The sequence below is a fragment of the Urocampus carinirostris genome, chromosome 16 (assembly GCF_059441175.1).
Source record: "Urocampus carinirostris isolate Australia breed hairy pipefish chromosome 16, RoL_Ucar_1.0, whole genome shotgun sequence".
Taxonomy (NCBI): Eukaryota; Metazoa; Chordata; class Actinopteri; order Syngnathiformes; family Syngnathidae; genus Urocampus; species Urocampus carinirostris.
The window spans coordinates 36,666,324-36,685,057 of record NC_142364.1 but is presented as its reverse complement, the minus strand read 5'-3'; the positions used below and the strand labels follow the sequence as shown (position 1 = coordinate 36,685,057).

The 18,734-nt window shown below is 38.5% G+C and overlaps 1 protein-coding gene across 2 annotated transcripts in view; it reads left to right on the top strand.

Annotated features, from left to right (window-relative positions):
- The window catches only part of chd1 (chromodomain helicase DNA binding protein 1), a 50,564-nt gene extending 32,439 nt beyond the window's left edge, over positions 1-18,125 (top strand). For both annotated transcript variants that reach the window (XM_088355676.1, XM_088355677.1), the window contains exons 24-36: positions 44-85; positions 1,504-1,637; positions 1,743-1,881; positions 4,790-4,940; positions 8,623-8,745; positions 8,826-8,960; positions 10,064-10,315; positions 10,386-10,517; positions 11,470-11,648; positions 14,044-14,143; positions 14,786-14,837; positions 14,930-15,164; positions 16,863-18,125. In XM_088355676.1, coding sequence (XP_088211802.1) covers positions 44-85; positions 1,504-1,637; positions 1,743-1,881; positions 4,790-4,940; positions 8,623-8,745; positions 8,826-8,960; positions 10,064-10,315; positions 10,386-10,517; positions 11,470-11,648; positions 14,044-14,143; positions 14,786-14,837; positions 14,930-15,164; positions 16,863-17,100 — 1,912 coding nt within the window. In that variant the 3' untranslated portion in view covers positions 17,101-18,125. The remainder of the gene's footprint in view (positions 1-43; positions 86-1,503; positions 1,638-1,742; positions 1,882-4,789; positions 4,941-8,622; positions 8,746-8,825; positions 8,961-10,063; positions 10,316-10,385; positions 10,518-11,469; positions 11,649-14,043; positions 14,144-14,785; positions 14,838-14,929; positions 15,165-16,862) is intronic.
- The last annotated feature ends 609 nt before the right edge of the window (positions 18,126-18,734 follow it).

The window sequence follows — 18,734 nt, the reverse complement described above, 5'->3', positions numbered from 1 at the left end:
AATTTACTCATGCCTTTTAACATTTTCTTAAACTCCTTGTCAGGTTTGTCAAAAGCTACAAGAAATTTGGCGGTCCACTAGAACGGTAAGTGACAAATGTGTACATTTAGTCAATATTTCTTGTGAATAAAATTTCTTCCTTGTAATTAGGCCTAGGCGAAAAAACTAAACGATGATTATTGTCATGTAATATTTGCCAATTTGAATACCGCACTTTCATGACCATAAGGCGCACATAAAAGTCTATTATTTTTTTCTAATCTTAATATTCTTCATATTTGTGAACTGTGGTGTATTAGTTTGTCACCATGCATCTTTGTTCTGACATTAAATATTAGTAAAGGCACCATCTGGGTTTGTCAATTTTCACTCACAGGCAAAAATTAGACTTAAAATGTACAAAAAAAGTGATAATTGTCATGATAACTACCGATATCGACTGATGAGAATCGTTTTATCGCGATAACAATTTTTTTCATATTGCCTAGGCCTACTTATCGTAGTAGCGAAATGGCCAAACGTTAGGACACACTTCGTTTTCCATTGTGTTTACTTTGTTAAAGGCATCAATAGTATAAATTAGGTATACGACCACTTTTCGGCACTAAAGATTTTCTGCCTAAATGACCCAAAAAGATATGTAAAGTATTCCCTCATTTTTCACGGTCGTTGCTTTCCAAAAAGAACCCGCGATTGGCATTAGAAAGATTTAATTAAGAATTAATTTATAATACATTGAAATCAAGGAACAAACCCTATTTACAGTTTAATTGTGTCAAGTTAAAAAGTTCAGTACATTGGTTGTTTTTAATTAATTTTTAAGAGCATCAGAACATGAATAAATACATGTTAAAATTAGATTACCGCACAGTAAACATAAAACGAGAGGCACATAATGTGAAAAAAACAAAAGAATAAAGGAATAATAAAAATATATGTTTACCTTTTTGCCTGGCGTTTGTTTTAGATTGATAGATACTTTATTAATCCCAGTAGGGAAATTCACACTTCCAGCAGTATCCTTGTGTTGAAAAATAAAATAATAAAATAAAATATAAAGAATACAAAATTACCCAATGTAATGTGTTAATATAGAGTATTTAAATAGTGCTACAGAAAATACACACTGTAATAAAAATAGGGTAATATGCAAGTGTGGGGGTGGAGTTTAATGTGGGCTTTTACTCACCCGGGTGAGGTTAAAGAGTTTCATGGCATGAGGATGAAATGATCTCCTCAGTCTGTCCGTTTTTTTTTTTTTTTTTTTTACAAATAACTTCACTACCGTCACATTATAATTTTGAAAACAATCTTGCTATACTGTATTGCGGTATTGACTCCAAAAGGGGATGGAAATGTTGTCAGGACACCGCTTTCTTACCTAATACAGTATGATATTTAGTCGCTGTCATGTGGACGTTATCGGAAAGCAAAATGTTGGCGCAATTTTGTTAAGATGTTTGATCTAACATGTGACTGTCTTTTCCAATTCTTCGACTCAAGATTGGATGCTATTGCTCGTGATGCTGAACTCGTGGACAAGTCTGAGCATGACCTGAAACGCTTAGCTGAAACTGTTCACAACGGCTGTGTGAGAACGTTACGAGAGAACCCTTGTGGACCAGAGAAATCTTCTGGTAACTTAATATTGCGTGGACAAAGCACACACTGCCTTTCCCACCCATGTAAAATGTATTTACTTACAATGAAAAAAAAACTTTTCAAACTTTGACTTTAATCAGGTGGAAGAAGAGGGAAGGTAAAGGGACCGACTTTCAGGATCTCTGGTGTTCAAGTCAATGCCAAGCTTGTTATTTCACATGAGGAAGAACTTGCTCCCCTCCACAAGTCCATCCCTGCAGACCCAGAGGAAAGAAAAAAGTATGTAAAAACATTTTTTAGAGTGGAATATTTTTAAATAATTGTAAAAGCAGTCTAATGTTCAAAGCAGGGTTTGGAAAAACTACAGCCCGCCAAACGCATCAGGTCAGGCCAGTCAACTGATTTAATACAAGACAATGCTGAGAGAAGCACAAGACCGAATAATTAGCAGCTTTTCATCAAACAATGGCTTTCAGTTTTAGATATGTCCACTACATGTTGCCAAAGCCACATGCCACTCCTGACCACCCACACGTAGCTGTATATGCTGACTACCATTTATCAACCAGAGAACATTTGAGAAAACGCCCATCCGAATATTATTTAATTTTCAAATAGGAGTAACTGTTGAAAGCCATATGATTGGATTTCCTAGTATCTCTTCAAAAAAACATTTTTTTTCATTGTGCTCCTGACCAACCAATAGCTGGCTACATTTTTCTTTAATTATTTTTTTGAATCAATTTTATCTATGAAATTATTCAATTATATCAAATAAAATATTAATAAAGTTGCCCTATAGCATTTTCGTCAAGCCAAATGGTTCAAATGTATTGCTTTTAAGGGGGGTATAATACTCAGCTTTTACTTATTTCTGTAATTTAACATTTTTTGTGTATTTTGAAATTTTCAAAACCAATTGAATGCACTGCCTTATACAATCAAACAGACAATGAAACATAACTTATGGAGGTAAATGCAAACGTGAAAAAAATGTATTAGCTCATGTCATCTTTTTTCCTCATGTATTTCTGATGTGTCAGACTTAAGCCACACTATCAGCATGCACAAAAAATAAATACAGTGGCTTGCGAAACTTTTTGGCCCCCTTGAACTTTGTGACCTTTTGCCACATTTCAGACTTCAAATATCAAGCTATAAAACTGTAATTTCTTGTGAAGAATCAACAATAAGTGGGACACAATCATGGTCTGTTTAAAGCACGGAGAGCATCGTGAAGAACGAGGAACACACCGGGTAGGTCTGAGATACTGTTGTGGAGAAGTTAAAAACTGGATTTGGATACAAAAAACTTTCCCAGGCTTTAAACATCCCAAGGAGCACTGTTAAAGCAATAATATTGAAATGGATGGAGTATTAGACCACTGCAAATCTATCACCCTCAACACACCATCCCCAAAGTCAAACATGGTGATGGCAGCATCATGGTTTGGGCCTGCTTTTCTTCAAGCTGGGACAGGGAGGATGGTTAAAATTGATGGGAAGATGGATGGAGCCATATACAGGACCATTCTGGAAGAAAACCTAATGGAATCTGCAAGACCAGGTACTGGAGGTGGAACACACTTTATTGGATATTTAAAAAAAAAAAATTAAAAAAAAAAAAAAATGTGGGTGTGCGAAATTACTCAGCCCCTTTACTTTCAGTGCAGCAAACTATGTCCAGAAATTCAGTGAGGATCTCTGATGATTCAATGTTGATCTAAATGATTAATGATGATAAATGGAATCCACCTATCTGTAATTAAGTCTCTGTATAAATGCACTTGCACTGTGACAGTGTCAGAGGTCTGTTTAAAGCGCAGAGAGCATCGTGAAGAACGAGGAACACACCGGGTAGGTCTGAGATACTGTTGTGGAGAAGTTAAAAGCTGGATTTGGATACAAAAAACTTTCACAGGCTTTAAACATCCCAAGGAGCACTGTTAAAGCAATAATATTGAAATGGATGGAGTATTAGACCACTGCAAATCTATCAAGATCGGGCTGTCCCCCTAAACTTTCAGCTCATACAAGGAGAAAACTGACCAGAGATGCAGCCAAGAGGCCCATGATCACTTTGGATGAACTGCAGAGGTCTACAGCTGAGGCCGTATTCTGCACAAATCTGGCCTTTATGGAAGAGTGGCAAGAAGGAAGCCATTTCTTAAAGATATTATTAAAAGGTGTCGATTAATGTTTGCCACAAGCCACCCGGGAGACACACCAAACATGTGGAAGAAGGTGCTCTGGTCAGATGAGACCAAAATCGAAATTTTTGGCAATAATGCAAGACGTTATGTTTGGCGTAAAAGCAGCACAGTTAATCACCCTCAACACACCATCCCCAAAGTCAAACATGGTGGTGGCAGCATCATGGTTTGGGCCTGCTTTTCTTCAACTGGGACAGGGAGGATGGTTAAAATTGATGGAAAGATGGATGGAGCCATATACAGGACCATTCTGGAAGAAAACCTGATGGAATCTGCAAAAGACCTGAGACTGGGACGGAGATTTCCAACAAGACAATGATCCAAAACATATAGCAAAAGCTGCAATGGAATGGTTCATCAAAAAACATCAAGGTTTTAGAATGGCCAAGTCAAAGTCCAGACTGCATTTGAATTGAGAATATGTGGAAAGAACTGAAAACTGCTGTTCACAGGCACTTTCCATCCAACCTCTCTGAGTTCGAGCTGTTTTGCAAGGAGGAATGGGCAAAAATATCGGTTTCTCGATGTGCAAAACTGATAACAGACACCCCAAGCGACTTGCAGCTGTAAAAGGTGGCGCTACAAAGTGTTAACTCAATGAGGCTGAATAATTCTGCACACCCACTTTTTCGTTTTAATTGGTTAAAAAAGTTTTAAATATCCAATAAAGTGTGTTCCACTTCATGATTTTGAAGAAAGAGAAATAAATTAGTTTTATATTTTTATGTTTGAAGTCTGAAATGTGGCAAAAGGTCACATAGTTCAAGGGGGCCAAATAGTTTCGCAAGCCACTGTACATCAACCATTTTTCTCTGGCCAGGCTTCTATGCAAATGTTTTCAATACAATGTGGCTGGTGACGCAGGGTTTTTCACTCATAGTGAGCTATAAAAAAGGATAATGATACCCGGCTTTACACTGTTATTGTAGCCGAATTTGATTCGATGTGTTGGTATGTTTCTTTTTGGTTCATAGGTACATGATTCCATGCCACTCGAAGGCTGCACACTTTGACCTTGAATGGGGGAAAGAAGATGACTCCAGCCTGCTTATAGGAATCTACGAGTATGGTTACGGTAGTTGGGAAATGATCAAAATGGACCCAGATCTCAATCTCACGCATAAAGTGAGTTCACGCAAAAAGTTTGAATTTTGTAAGCTTAAATGAATCACGAGCAGTTTGATTCAATTCTTTGATAAAATTAGCCGGCTCTACCAAGTCCTATGGGGCTTTTCGAGTTGTTTTTGTTATTAATCCCCTAATTGCCAATTATTTTGTAACATTATGCCGGGATGACTTAAGGGAGAAAATGAAGGAAAAAAGACAAAACTGGGAGGAGAAAAAGATAAGAATATAAATTACAAAGAGAAAAATAGATTACAAATATTTATATTTTACGTTTTCATATCTACACTGAAAAGCACAGGAAATATAATTAAATATTTATAAATCTATAATGCATAACAATTGTTTATGCTCAACAAATTTATAGTCAACAACAAAGGATCCACAAAAAATGCATATTGACCAAGCACAAGAGAAAAAAGGGTGTCTCTGAGGGAACCAACCGGCTGTTGAGTGGTGGCTTGCAGACTTCCTTCGTTCAGTTCCAAGGCTCATAGAGATGTTTCGTTTGCGAATGACACAAGTCTGTTCCCTCCGCATTCAATAGTTCGCCTTTTCTTTTGGTGCATCAGTCTATACCGTATTCGTAATCGCTATCTAACTATATGGTAGTCGCTATTTTGAATGGTAACATGATCCGATATACGTGTGACGTTAACAATTTTGATAAGAGTGGAAAACCGCGTCGCTAAAGACGGCGGCAGGTGTTCCAAGGGCGGCATGCCACCATTGTAACACATTGCTTTTGACCGTCATCAACGATAATTGCATTTTAACGGTGGAATAAGGAATTACCGTATTTTCCGCACTATAAGGCGCACCTAAAAGTCTTAATTTTTTTCAAAAGCTGACCATGCGCCTTATAACACAGTGCGCCTTATATATGGCTCAATATTAAATTCGCAAGGTCTCGCAACTTACTCAACAGCCGCCGACTCGATTTTACCCCGAACGTGGAGTAGTCGGCGTTTCATTGGCTAACCAATGTGTCAATCATCATTTGAATCGATCACTATTGGCTGAAGTTTTTCGGAGCCTCGGATTGGCTAGATGGCCAAAACAAACCCTGCAATCGGCCGAGTTTAGCAATGGCGTAGCAAGCTTGCTAAAGTATGCCATAAAGAAACATGTTTCATTAGTCTGTATTTGTAAATATTCTACTCTCCTGGATTTACTTCACTCACGGTTGTAAGAAGACCATGATTGCGTATCATTATTGAACGTGAGAACTTAGGTGAGTTATGCGGCTTTATATTTTCCCGGTATCTTGTTTTAGAACGATCTTGATGTTGCTGTAATGAGTTGAGTGAATTAAACTCAATTCCAAGTGTTTATTGTCATATGCACAGTAAAGTAGTGAGTGAAAAAGAAAATAGAAACATAGAAATGTTTGGCATTTCTTGAATCCCAAGACTTCAACCTTCCGAATGATATTTGAAATGACGCATTTAAGTGACATCGTACGGACACCACATCCGCACGTGTCTACGACACGTATTTGCTTCTTTGCAAGCTTTGGGAATGTTAAGGGATAATCAGTTTGACTGAATCATCTGACTGTTTTGTCGACGTCCCCATTGTAGCGCCTTATAATCCCGTGCGCCTTATCTATGGAAGATATAGGACCAAAAACTATTTTTGGGGGGTGCGCCCTATAACCCGGTGCGCCTTATAGTGCGGAATATACGGTAGTTAGATTACCCTGTTACTGAAAAAAATCACGGCATTATTCATAACGGCGTAATTCCCAACACTGGTGATGATAAAAAACCTTAATTCTGCGTTCTGAGCTACAAAAGACATTGTGTTAAACCGTTGAGCACATTGCCTTGTAGAGGCTAGAAGGCTAAATTGCAATAAACTTCAACGGACATTGCAGACATGATCTTGTACACCAGGGCCCAGGAACATTTCTGAACCGAAGAGCCTTAATAGCAGAATATATATATATATATATATATATATATATATATAATATGCAATTTGAATTTTTTTATTTTATTGAGAGAAAGAGAGAGAGACAGACACGAAATTACACAAAACCGATCTCCATATAAAAGTCATCTTCGGCACATTTGTCTGTGTGTCATTTGGTGATTTGATCAAATCTATGAAATGAGCCTGTGTCCCATATCGGTGTGTGTATTTATATATATATATATATATATATATATATATATATATATATATATATATACACCACTCCATCCCTCCCTCAGTCACTTAAGAGTGTTGAGGATCATTTTGACTGTCATTTTTGTTCTAGATAATGGTTTCAAAAATGGTGGAAGCAAAGTTCTCTTGTGAAAATGTCACAAAATACTCCAAACGATAAGGGTGTCATCGTATTTACATACAGCGCAAACGACCTAGTGACAGAGCGTACGGGAGTGCCTTGCAGTGTGTGCCCACCTCTACCGCTCATGAAATCATATTGTTCTGAGTGGTTTGCTGGCGTTTTCTGTGGGTTTGTATCATAAAGTATTGCAAAAGTGAACATATACAGTTTAATCAGTTTCCATATAAATAATTTCCCAGCGACTTGCTGCCAAAGCTGGGTTTGGTGGTGTAACACCCTTAACTAAACTAGCGAAACATGTGCCCTATACATACTGGACTGAACCTGGTGGGACTCTAATGTTGCTTTGACTTCATATGTTACATGAATGTAATCTAACGAATTAACTTAGGATCATCGCAGGGAAAAGTGTAATAGTTAATTTTAGCTCTGAGCCATATCTACTCATTAAAAGAGCCATTTATGGCTCGCGAGCCATAGCTTCTTCACCCCTGCTTTACTCTTTTAAAAAAGTCAAGACGGATAACAGTTCCATCTTTTGAAGTAGTAGCTTTGATCTATTGGATATATCTATTGATTAGTGCCAGAGACTTGTGCCCCAAAAACATTTACACATGTTCGGTATTATAGTTTGTATTGGAATTACAATTGTCTTTATTGTCATTGATAACGTAGTGAACATATTTTATAACAAGATCAGACGTGGTACTCCAGAATAAACATGTAATAAAAGACCGTCAGGAAGGATAGGCATATATTTGTATGGTTCACAAAATCTGGGATGCCACCCTCATTGTAAAAGGATGAGACATAATTACAGAATTAGAGACCTTCATACATCCATCCATTATCTTCACCGCTTGTCCTCAGTAGGGTCGCGGGGCGTGCTGGAGCCCATCTCAGCCATCTCCGGGCAGTGGAGGGGACACCCTGAACTGGTTGCCAGCCAGTCGCAGGGCACACAGGGACAGACAATTCACTCGCTCATTCACACCTAGGGACAATTTGGACCAGCCAATTAACCTGACATACATGTTTTTGGAATGTGGGAGGAAACCGGAATGCCCGGAGGAAACCCACGCAAGCACAGGGAGAACATGCAAACTCCGCACAGGAAGGTTGGTAGCTGGATTCGAACCCATGACCTCAGAACTGTACCGCACACGCGCTAACCACCGCGCTGCCATGCTGCCACCTTCATACACATAAATCAAAAGTATTCACAGACAAATTTGGGCCTGATTAAGTGCTACCCATAACTTCTTACTCACTTTCCCAAATTTCATAATAGACTTGCTGGGAAGCACTGTTAAAAATTCCGCTCCAGCTTTAAACATTCTCTCCTTAAAATACTAACGTTAATAATGCAATTGAATCTCACAGCTTCTACCAGATGACCCTGATAAAAAACCCCAAGCCAAACAGCTCCAGACCAGAGCAGACTACCTCATCAAGCTACTGAGCAAAGACCTTGCCAAAAAAGAGTCTCAGAAACAAGCGGGCACGGTATGTGTGATTTTTACAACTAGCCTCATTATTTTGTTTATTGGATGAAACATAGCTCATATTTGTAGCTCAATTTTCAGAAAAGGAAGCCAAGAAACAAAAAGAGAGAAACTGCAAAGCCAACTGTCATAGATGAGATGATCAAGAGCGCATCGTCGGATCCTTCATCGGACAAAAGATCAGACGAGGAGGAAGACATCGAGGATGAGGAAAAGGTGCTTAGAGATATTCAATATACGGATAACCCAATTACCGTATTATCTGGACTTTAAGACTCACCCAAGAAACCCAAATAGGCCAGAAATTTGAAGGTGCCCCTTATAGACTGGTGTGGCCTACGCATTACCATTTTTGTGCGATAATTGATCACCATTACAAATGGTGGTAACGGGGATCAAACCGGAAGGTGATGGTAAGAGCCTTAGCCACGAGGCAGCGAGGGACATAGATTGTTGTTCACAATTGCATACCCTTGAACCTGGATCGCAGCGGGCAGAGCGCTGCGTCCTATCCACTAACCAGTGGTTCTCAACTAAAGCGGAGATAGCATTATATAATCACCCTTTTTTCCTTCAAAAAATGTCATGACCAGTAAAACAAAAATGAAGCATATATATATATATATATATATATATATATATATATATAACAGCTTATAATCATACATCGCATGTAAGCAACCCCCTAAAACTGCTTTAAAATGGCAACATATGTAAAGTTGTACCCAGAATATTTTTTTAAAAAAGTGTGTACCTTAATATCTATAATTATTTGATTGTATGGATAATAATTTTTAATATATTGTGATAAGCTAAATATAAACAATTTAAAATAATTTGCTGTACCGTGCAGTAGCGCTTCAATGGCAGACATCAATTTTGTATTTCGCAATCATTTCCTTCTTTCACTACACCGTAGTCACTGTTCCCCACTTTTCTTTCCTCTTATCACGAACTTTCTTCGTATACATTATGGTAAGTGGAAAGGGGAAATAAAAAAAAACAATAAAATTAAATGTGGTCCTACCTAAACACAATTCAAAAGGCGCCAGTATACTTAACAGGAAGATTTGCTCAATCAGGGTATTATCGCCAATTACCGTTAAGGAGTGTAATTGATGCCCTGATTACTATTTTCTTAGCATTATTTTGCCAACGTAAGGGCCCGCGACTTTCTGAAAATGGGTCCGACCCACTTTAGGGACCCAGCCCACCGGTTAGATACACTGCACTAAATGACTATGGATACAGAAGACACATCGGGCTTGTGCCTTATAGTGTGGAAAATATGGTACAATTTTAACTGAAATAATTTTCAGGAGGAGATGGTCACGAAGGCTCCAAACAGACGAAGCAGGGAGACAGTGAAGGAAGAGAATCAGGAGGAGGACGAAGATGAGGAAGAGGAAGACGAGCTCCAACAGGAAGATGGCTCTTCTTGCGGTGAGAGGGAGTACAATGAGGAGCTAAAGGAGAACAAGGAAGAGTGTTGGGATGGTAAAGAAACAAAAGACAAAAAGGAAGGAAAACTTTTGGAGGTAGCCCATAAACAAGAAGATAACTCAGAAAAGGTAAACCTGCTGAATAAAATTGATCTAATAAATAGTCGACAGATGGACATTATCATTATCTTTTCAATAGGCTGAAAGTAAAGTTGAGATCAGAGAAAGGCTAAAGAAAGCTTCTGATGGGCCAGTCCATATAACAGCAAGTGGAGAGAATGTTCCAGTGCCCGAGGAATCTGAAGAACTGGACCAGAAAACCTTCAGTGTGGTACGTTAAGAATTAGCAAAGCTGCACTCTAATATTACTAAACCAACCAAATCTTTTGAGTTTTTTTTTACCCAGTTTTGTGGGTGTTTGTTACACAGGGTTACTGGATGCTTGAAATCCCTGAAATTGCCTGAATTTTAATGTGTTTTCAGCGATTAAAAAGTGGTTGAATTTTAAGTGAGGTGCTTGAAAAATTTGCCCTGTTTCTCAACCATTTGCCACCAATGACACCAACACTGCTCTCTGGTAGCATCACTTTGCCATCGCGATTTACTTCAGCTGGCATTAGTTTGTACGACATTGTCCTTTAAAGCGCCATCGTGCTTAAGAGAACAGGTGCATTCTGCACCTAAGCATGGCATTATAAAATATTTATTAGTGCAAGGATTAAGTGTCGGTTACGGACATTTATTTTGGGCCATGCAAAACATTAAGGATAGCGTTTTCTAGTGGTAAATTGTATTGAGAAGAACTTCCTGCAACTGAAAATGTAAGTTACCTATTACCGTCAGGTTACACAACAGCTACTGTACATAAGGAGATATTTATCCCTTTAAACAAATATATTTGCTTTTTCGCTCCAAACTAAAACATTGTATAAATGCACGCGCAAGGTTTAAAATCGCATTGTAAATTGCAGATATATTTGTGCATCTGCAAAATACATGATTCACACCGCATGTTTTTTTAATGGTACTGGAAAAATGGAAAATTTGGATTTGAAAGTCCTTTAAAAGTGCTTGAATTTTGTTGTTAATAGGTATACAAACCCTTGAAAGTAATTGAACGAATCCTGGGGTGTTCTTTTTACACAACCCATTTTTTAACCATTTTATTTTAAAATGTGAACGACTGTTGTAAAATGGTAGCGCTTTCTAATTGACGACTTTAACGTGACCAAATGATAAAAGGGCTGAGGTAATGAAGTCTGTCTGTCTTTTGAACTTTGCAGTGTAAGGAGAGGATGCGGCCGGTTAAAGCGGCTCTCAAGCAACTGGATCGACCTGAGAAAGGTCTTTCTGAGCGGGAGCAGCTTGAGCACACCCGGCAATGTCTCATCAAGATTGGAGACCACATCACAGAATGTCTAAAGGAGTATTCCAATCCTGACCTCATCAAGCAGTGGCGAAAGTAGGCCGGCTTTCCCCTTTGCTATGCAACGTATTGAAAGATAGATTATGTCAAATTTTCCGGACTATAAGTCTCACCAGAGTATAACTTGCACCGGCCCAAAACTTTATAATTAGGAAGGAAAAACCCTGTATAAGTTGCACCTGTATTTGGGAAAAGTCATTTGATAAAATTGAACTCCAAAAACATGCATGTCATCTTGAAAGGCAATGTAAAATAAAATCGAGAACAACAGGCTGAATATGTGCGTATGTATACGAACGTAAAGAGTTACATGATTGATATGCCCATTAATATCAGTAACCAAGTAATATACCATTCAGATAACTCGAGCATAAAAAACAAACTTACCAATTTAACTTCAAGTCACAAAATCCAGAAATATTTTACTCATCTGTGTCACGGTAGATGCACCGATTCTTGTATCCCCCTCGATGTCGCTTTTGTCATTTCCACATTATGAAAGTCCCTTACAACTTTACACACTTTACACACTATCTTTCTGCTTTTCAGCTCCACTTTTCACTACTTAGAACTTGTCATCTGCAGAATATGATTTTCTTTTCGGTGCCATTTTGTTCAAATCAATGTACAAAGTACAGATAATTATTACACCATCCCCTGATCTAAAACCTACTTTTTGATCAGTCTTCAGTTGTTTTTATGAATAATTGGTGTGTGCCAAATAACTGTCGCTTCATGTGAAATGCTCCTCCAGCCTATGTCACATGCGCAAATGTGACTAAAATGACTTATTACATTTCCTTACAAAATGAGATACTAACACAGTAAACCCAGAGCATGTGCTCCTTGTATTGAAATCTATTTTGGATATGTTGAAATTATTTACTTTGGCGAGATGACGCTATTTGTTCTGAACATTCGTGTCCCGATTAGTAAGAAAATGGGGAAACCACGACATTTTTTAAATGATCAACACAGGCCTCAATGTTATAACAACATGGCTAGAATTTCACAGATGAGTCTCACTGGCGTACAAGTTGCAGCCTGGCAAGACTATGAAAAAGACTGCGACGTATAGTCCGCAAAATACAGTAATCGACAACTGCGTTAATGAGAAATTCCTTAGATTACCGTAAATACCAGACGACAGTGCGCATCCGATTAAAAGTCGCATGCTCCAGTTTAAGAACAAAACACAATTTTGTCTTTGCCGCTCCAGATTTTAAGCTGCTCTAAACAACCATAAAAATGAAAGAATTCCCGTCTATTTCTTACATTTTAAGACAGCAGCACAGCTGGCGCCAAAAGCCTTGGCCTTTTGTCATCAGGGCAGCGCCCCCACACACCTCACACCATTTTTAGCTGCGTCATTTCCAGTTTTGCTTCCGAGTTGTTTACATCATTTGTTTACGGAATATGTGAGCATTCAAGATGGCAATTGAAAAGACGAACACATATTCACCATTGCGCAGAAAGACTACGCAAGTGATGGCTGCTTTGCGTAAAACGTAAGTCCTTTATTTTTAAAAGACATAAACCATACTGTGAAGACTTGTGCAAGGTAGAAAGCATGACCGACATGGTTTTTGTCATTCACGGTTACTGCGGTGATGGACCGAATTGCATTAGCTTGTTGTCGGTCCTGTAGAATGTAGCAGTAACTTGAGCGACCTGACAATGACCTCAGATGACATGAAAAGAGAATTCTAGCACATTTGATAGGTAACTGGCAGCATGGCGGCGCAGTGGTTAGCGCATGTGCGGCACAGTTCTGAGGTCATGAGATCGAACCTCCTGTGTGGAGTTTGCATGTTCTCCCCGTGCTTGCGTGGGTTTCCTCTGGTCACTCCGGTTTCCTCCCACATTCCAAAAACATGCGTTTCAGGTTAATTGGCGGGTCCAAATTGTCCCTAGGTGTGAATGAGTGACTTGTCTGTCTTTATGAGCCCTGCGACTGATTGCCAACCAGTTCAGGGTGACCCCTGCCCACTGCTTGAAGATATTTGGGATGGGGCCTAGCATCACCGAGACACTACTATGATAGGTAACGTCCACTGCTGTTTAATTGGGCTGTATAAATTAAGAATGTGATGTTGAAATATCGGGAGTACGAAAGTACGTATTGAGTAAGAATCGAATTAATATTTTCCATCTGTCTTTCTGTAAATTATTTTTAACCTAATGCAGCCAACAAAAATTAATATGTTTGCCCACCATTAATCTATAGCATATGCAAGTAGGTATGTGAAACATCCTTTTTCCTCTTTTAAAATGGCATTTAAAAATACATATGTAACCATTTCATCCTTTATTGGGGTATACAAACTTCTTTTTTTTCTGTTTTCAATTATTTTAACGGTGTATGGGTGTTTTTGTTGTTTTTATTCCCGTCGTAATAAACAGAACTTTCATGTGATTTTTGTGTGCACAGAAACCTGTGGATATTTGTTTCAAAATTCACGGAATTCGATGCCAGAAAACTGCATAAATTATATAAGCATGCCATTAAGAAAAGACAAGAGAATGCTCAGGTTGGTAAACTTCCTCAACTCTATGATTGGATCGAGAAAGTAAAGTCATGTTTATTTGTACAGCTCCTAATCACAAGGAATCTTAAAGAGCTGTACAGACCAGGTTATTGCAAACTACAGACTGTTTCTGTTTTTAGTGTTGGACATTGCACATTATGCCAATTAGTTATTTTCACAATTATGCACTGTTTACATCTTTGCCACTATCAGCCGATAATGTTGCTGCTGTTTGATTTGTACATCCTTTAGGGCATATCTTCTTTTTGTAACCTAAAATAATAAACAAAATGTGGCTTAGAGAAGGGTTTTTTAGAACAAATTGGAATTTACCATTTGAGGGTGTTTTGTACAGTCCCTTACTAGGGGTTTAGGTGCTTGAAAACCTTGAAAATGCATGAATTTCAATGACGTGTTTTTAAAAATTGAAAAGTGCTTGACTTTCAGGTGAAGCGCTTGTAAATGCTTGAAACAGTTGCCAATGTACATGTACACAAAAATGGTCTTGGAAGGTCCTTAAATGCTCAAATCTGGCCACAAAAAAAGGTGTAATGAACCTGTTCAAAATGTATTGATATCTTCTCTCATAAAACAGAAACATATCACCATGTCACACAAATTATTTGTATTTTTGTTTTTTGACAGGCAATGGAGCATAACAGTAGGAGTACAAACATTACAGGTTTTAAACAAACAGGTACACTTTGATCTGTTCTTGAACTGTCATACAGCATGAGACTAGCTAGTTGCAACTCAACTGAAAAATCCTTACTGTGGTTTTTGTCCCAGATATCGAACGACTAAGGGATAACTTGCATCAGGACGACAGCAGCAGGGACAGTTATAGCTCGGACAGAAATCAGCCCTCAGCTCGTTTTCACGACGGCAGTAAAGAAAGACCCGGCTCGGAAACACACAGGAAATCGGCAGAGTCCAGGAAAAGGCCCTACTCATCATTCAGCAACGGCAAAGACCACCGAGACCACCACCGACCGGACAGCAGGGATCGAGACAGGCAGGACAGGTACGCATTTGCTTTACACGGACACTGCTATTAGGTAATATACTGTATGCTGTGGGTATTGTTGCCTTTTTATCTTGTATTTAGAATTTAGTAGTTTTAGATTTTCTGAGTATATTGCAGTTACCTCAGATTACCCGAAAGAGGACGCCAAAGGTCCACTCTATAAAATAATATAATCAATAATTTAGTTATTAATCCGCAGTTCATTGATTTGACAATTGATTCGCATTCTATCCATATACCCGGTCATATCCTTCAAGAGGTGTGATTGACAGTAAGACATACACATACACAAAAACAAAAAGTATCAAAAAACATTTGACCATGGCCAACCCAAATGCCCAAACACCCAAACAAGTTAAGCACCTCGACACCCAAGTTGGTCATGCTTTCGTCCTTCCAGATGAAACGGGACACAAGAAAGCCGCCGTGTCACACGGGTCAGGGTGACCCAACACACTCTTCCGTTGAACAGCAGGGCCTGACAGCTTTTACTGGTTTACTCTTGCCGCATCATACAGGCGCCCTGCCCATCCCTTAGAACACGTCTAAACATCCCACTATCCTTTAACAACACCTCTCCACTCATTCCTATCACCAACAAGAGCTCTAGCTTCCACTACATTTAGACCACACATCGGTTGATAAGCACACAACTAAATGTATTCAATCTAAAGTCAATTATGAAACATTTCATCAAAAGTGAAATAAAATGGAATTTGATAGATTTTCTGGAGTAGTGGGTGCATTCTGGAAAGTAAAATTATCTAATAAAATAGATCAAAAGATCCTCTATGGCTTATTTAAAGTGTTTGATCCGAGCACTAAATCGTCAGTTTTGTTCTGTTGCGTACAAGTACCATGAAAGAGGGAGACGTTGCTTCGGCATGCTTTGGTCAAGCGCGCAAGGCGTGATATAGGCATGAACCATCACGGGAAAATGTATTCATAGGAAAGGCATCACCCTAAACTTTGCTTTAGCCTGAGCATTTCAAAACAAATATCATTAAAAGAAATATAACGTAACTGCCTTTATTATAATACTTATCTTATTTTTGGTCAAATAAAAATAAATACTCCTATGCCAAATTTTGCAACCCAATACCACCCTAGACTCTAAAGATTTGCTCCGCTTGTGATCTTGAGGTAAGTTGGTGAAATCCAGGCCACGTACTTCCTCAGCAGAATAGTGTAGGCCCTGGAGACAATTGAACGATCTTTCAATTCTTTTTGATCGCATTTGTTTCAAGGTGGGGTGCTTCATTTGAGGTGTCCTTAAAAAGTTTAAAGTTAAATATTTTCTCTATTAATTACATGTTAACAATGGCCAACTGAGTTTAAAGAGCCCTTATGCTTTATTTTCTTCTGCACTATTTTTTCGGTTTAAGTGAAAGATTAGTCATGTTGTGTGGAAATTTTAATATATTTACTGTTAAAGGTTTCAGAAAGCTATTGAAGTTTGATTTCAATTTATAACAAATGTTTTTGTTTTGTTTCTTTTTGCATGATTAAAAATGTCTTACGCCAATTTTTAAGGATTTACAGCAAATGAATATCGGCTCACAATACCGGTTATCGGCCTTCTCTTAATACCACTAACCGGTATCGGCCCTGAAAAAACGATTTCAGTCGACCTTTACATAAAACAATTTTGTTAGGGTTCCATTCGACTTAACTGTTTTTGTAATTTGGTGTCAGACATTACAGCGACAGTAAGCAAAGAAAACTGGAGGAGTCGTGCTCCGGCCTTTCACACACGGACCACCGCTCGTCCTACCGCTACCACTCAGACTGGCAAGCGGAGACGAGACCCTCGGCCAGCGGGCCCCGTTCCCCCCGAGAACAGCGTTCGCCTTACGATTCGCGCTCTCCATTCGACTATTCATCCGACCACAGGAGCACACCAGAGCAGATTTGGAGCAGCCGCAAACCTTAACAAAAAGCGGGCGGAAAGCTCCACCGCAAAACTCACTAGCACAGCCCACGCCTTATATGGAAGCTGTAGAAAGCACTGTGCCATGACTGGAGATGAGAGAAAAGCTAACCATAGCATATTTTTGTATTTAAGAGTTAAGTCTTTGTTATTTTTATAAAGTGTTTTTTTTTTTATATATATATATATATATATATATATATATATATAAACCTCTGGATGTTCTAGACCCTGAGCGCTGCCTCATACTCCCACAACTCCACGACACTGGATCCCGTTTTATGACCGTTGATCATGTCTTTCTTCACTTCATTTAAGTGTTAAGTCAGTCAAAAAGGGTCACATTAATCATGTGAAAAGCTTTTGTGGAGTCCGGTCTGGGTTTAGGCTCACCACCTGATGTACCTCATTCGCATACGGTCTGGTTTGTTTGTGTGAAAATTATTTAAGAACAGATTTTTAGCTGTAAAAATACAAAAGGATTAAATGACCTGTATTGCTTTTTGTCATTTCATGAGCAAGTTTTCCCTTTCAGTAATGTTGTACAGTTCTGTAAAATAGTAAATAGACTGTCTTTTTCCTCAGGCTTTTCTGGATTTAAGATTTTACATTTCTTTATCAACTCAGGCTTTTTTTGTTCTGCAAGCAAGTTTCTGTATAATAGTCCTTTCATTATAATGCTCTCAGAATTTAACTTTTGGTAAAGGGAAGGTCCTGGCCAGGTTTCTTTCCATTGTCATTGATTTTTTTTGTCTTTTCAAATCAGTCCAAGAAAACGTGCTTAGAAATATACAATGTCTTTTTCTTTTGAATTTTTTTAACATAGGCAATAATTTTGTCAATGTTCTATGCAGCCAAGTATATTTGTGGTGAACTGAATGAAGTCACTGTTACGGTTCACACTGTTGTACATAACTTTCCTCTATATTTCAGAATCAATTTACACTGAGAGTGCATGGATTTTTATGAACTGTTTTTATATAGTTGTTTATTGAAGCCATTAAAATTGGTCACTGTACACCCATGGATCAGGGGTTAATAAGATTTGTCCATTCGTCACACTGAATCTATACAAGACTGTAATAGCACAAGGTTCAGAGCTTCAATTTATCCTGAAACCAATCCTTGCATTACACTGCCAATCTGCAGATAAACATTGTTAAGCTTTTTTTTTTTTTTTTTTGGGGGGGGGTATGTAGAATTAGGACTATTTTGGATGATGCCTTGATTGACATCTTAATGTATGTGTGGATTATTGACCTCTTCATACACGAGACCCAACTATGTGACCACACCATTGTTGACAGTAAACCGCATTGAACAGTGGATGAGGTCTGTAAACAACAAAAAGCTATACTATTCAACACTATTGGCAATGACTAAAACAAGTATTGTGCAGCTCTCGAATGAGGTGGGTCCCCTTTTGGGAAAGCACAAAGAGCAGTGTATAGAGAAACTAAGGATAGCAATTAGCAGGGTTAGTTACCGACTCATAGTCTTCCTCATGACATATTCACTCATCCGACTAAATTGTCCAGTCTGCCTGACATCAGTTTACGCTATCTCTACCAGATGTCAGAATAAGTGGTTCAACTTGTCAAAAAGCTTTGAGTGATATTTAGATAAAGTGAGGATAA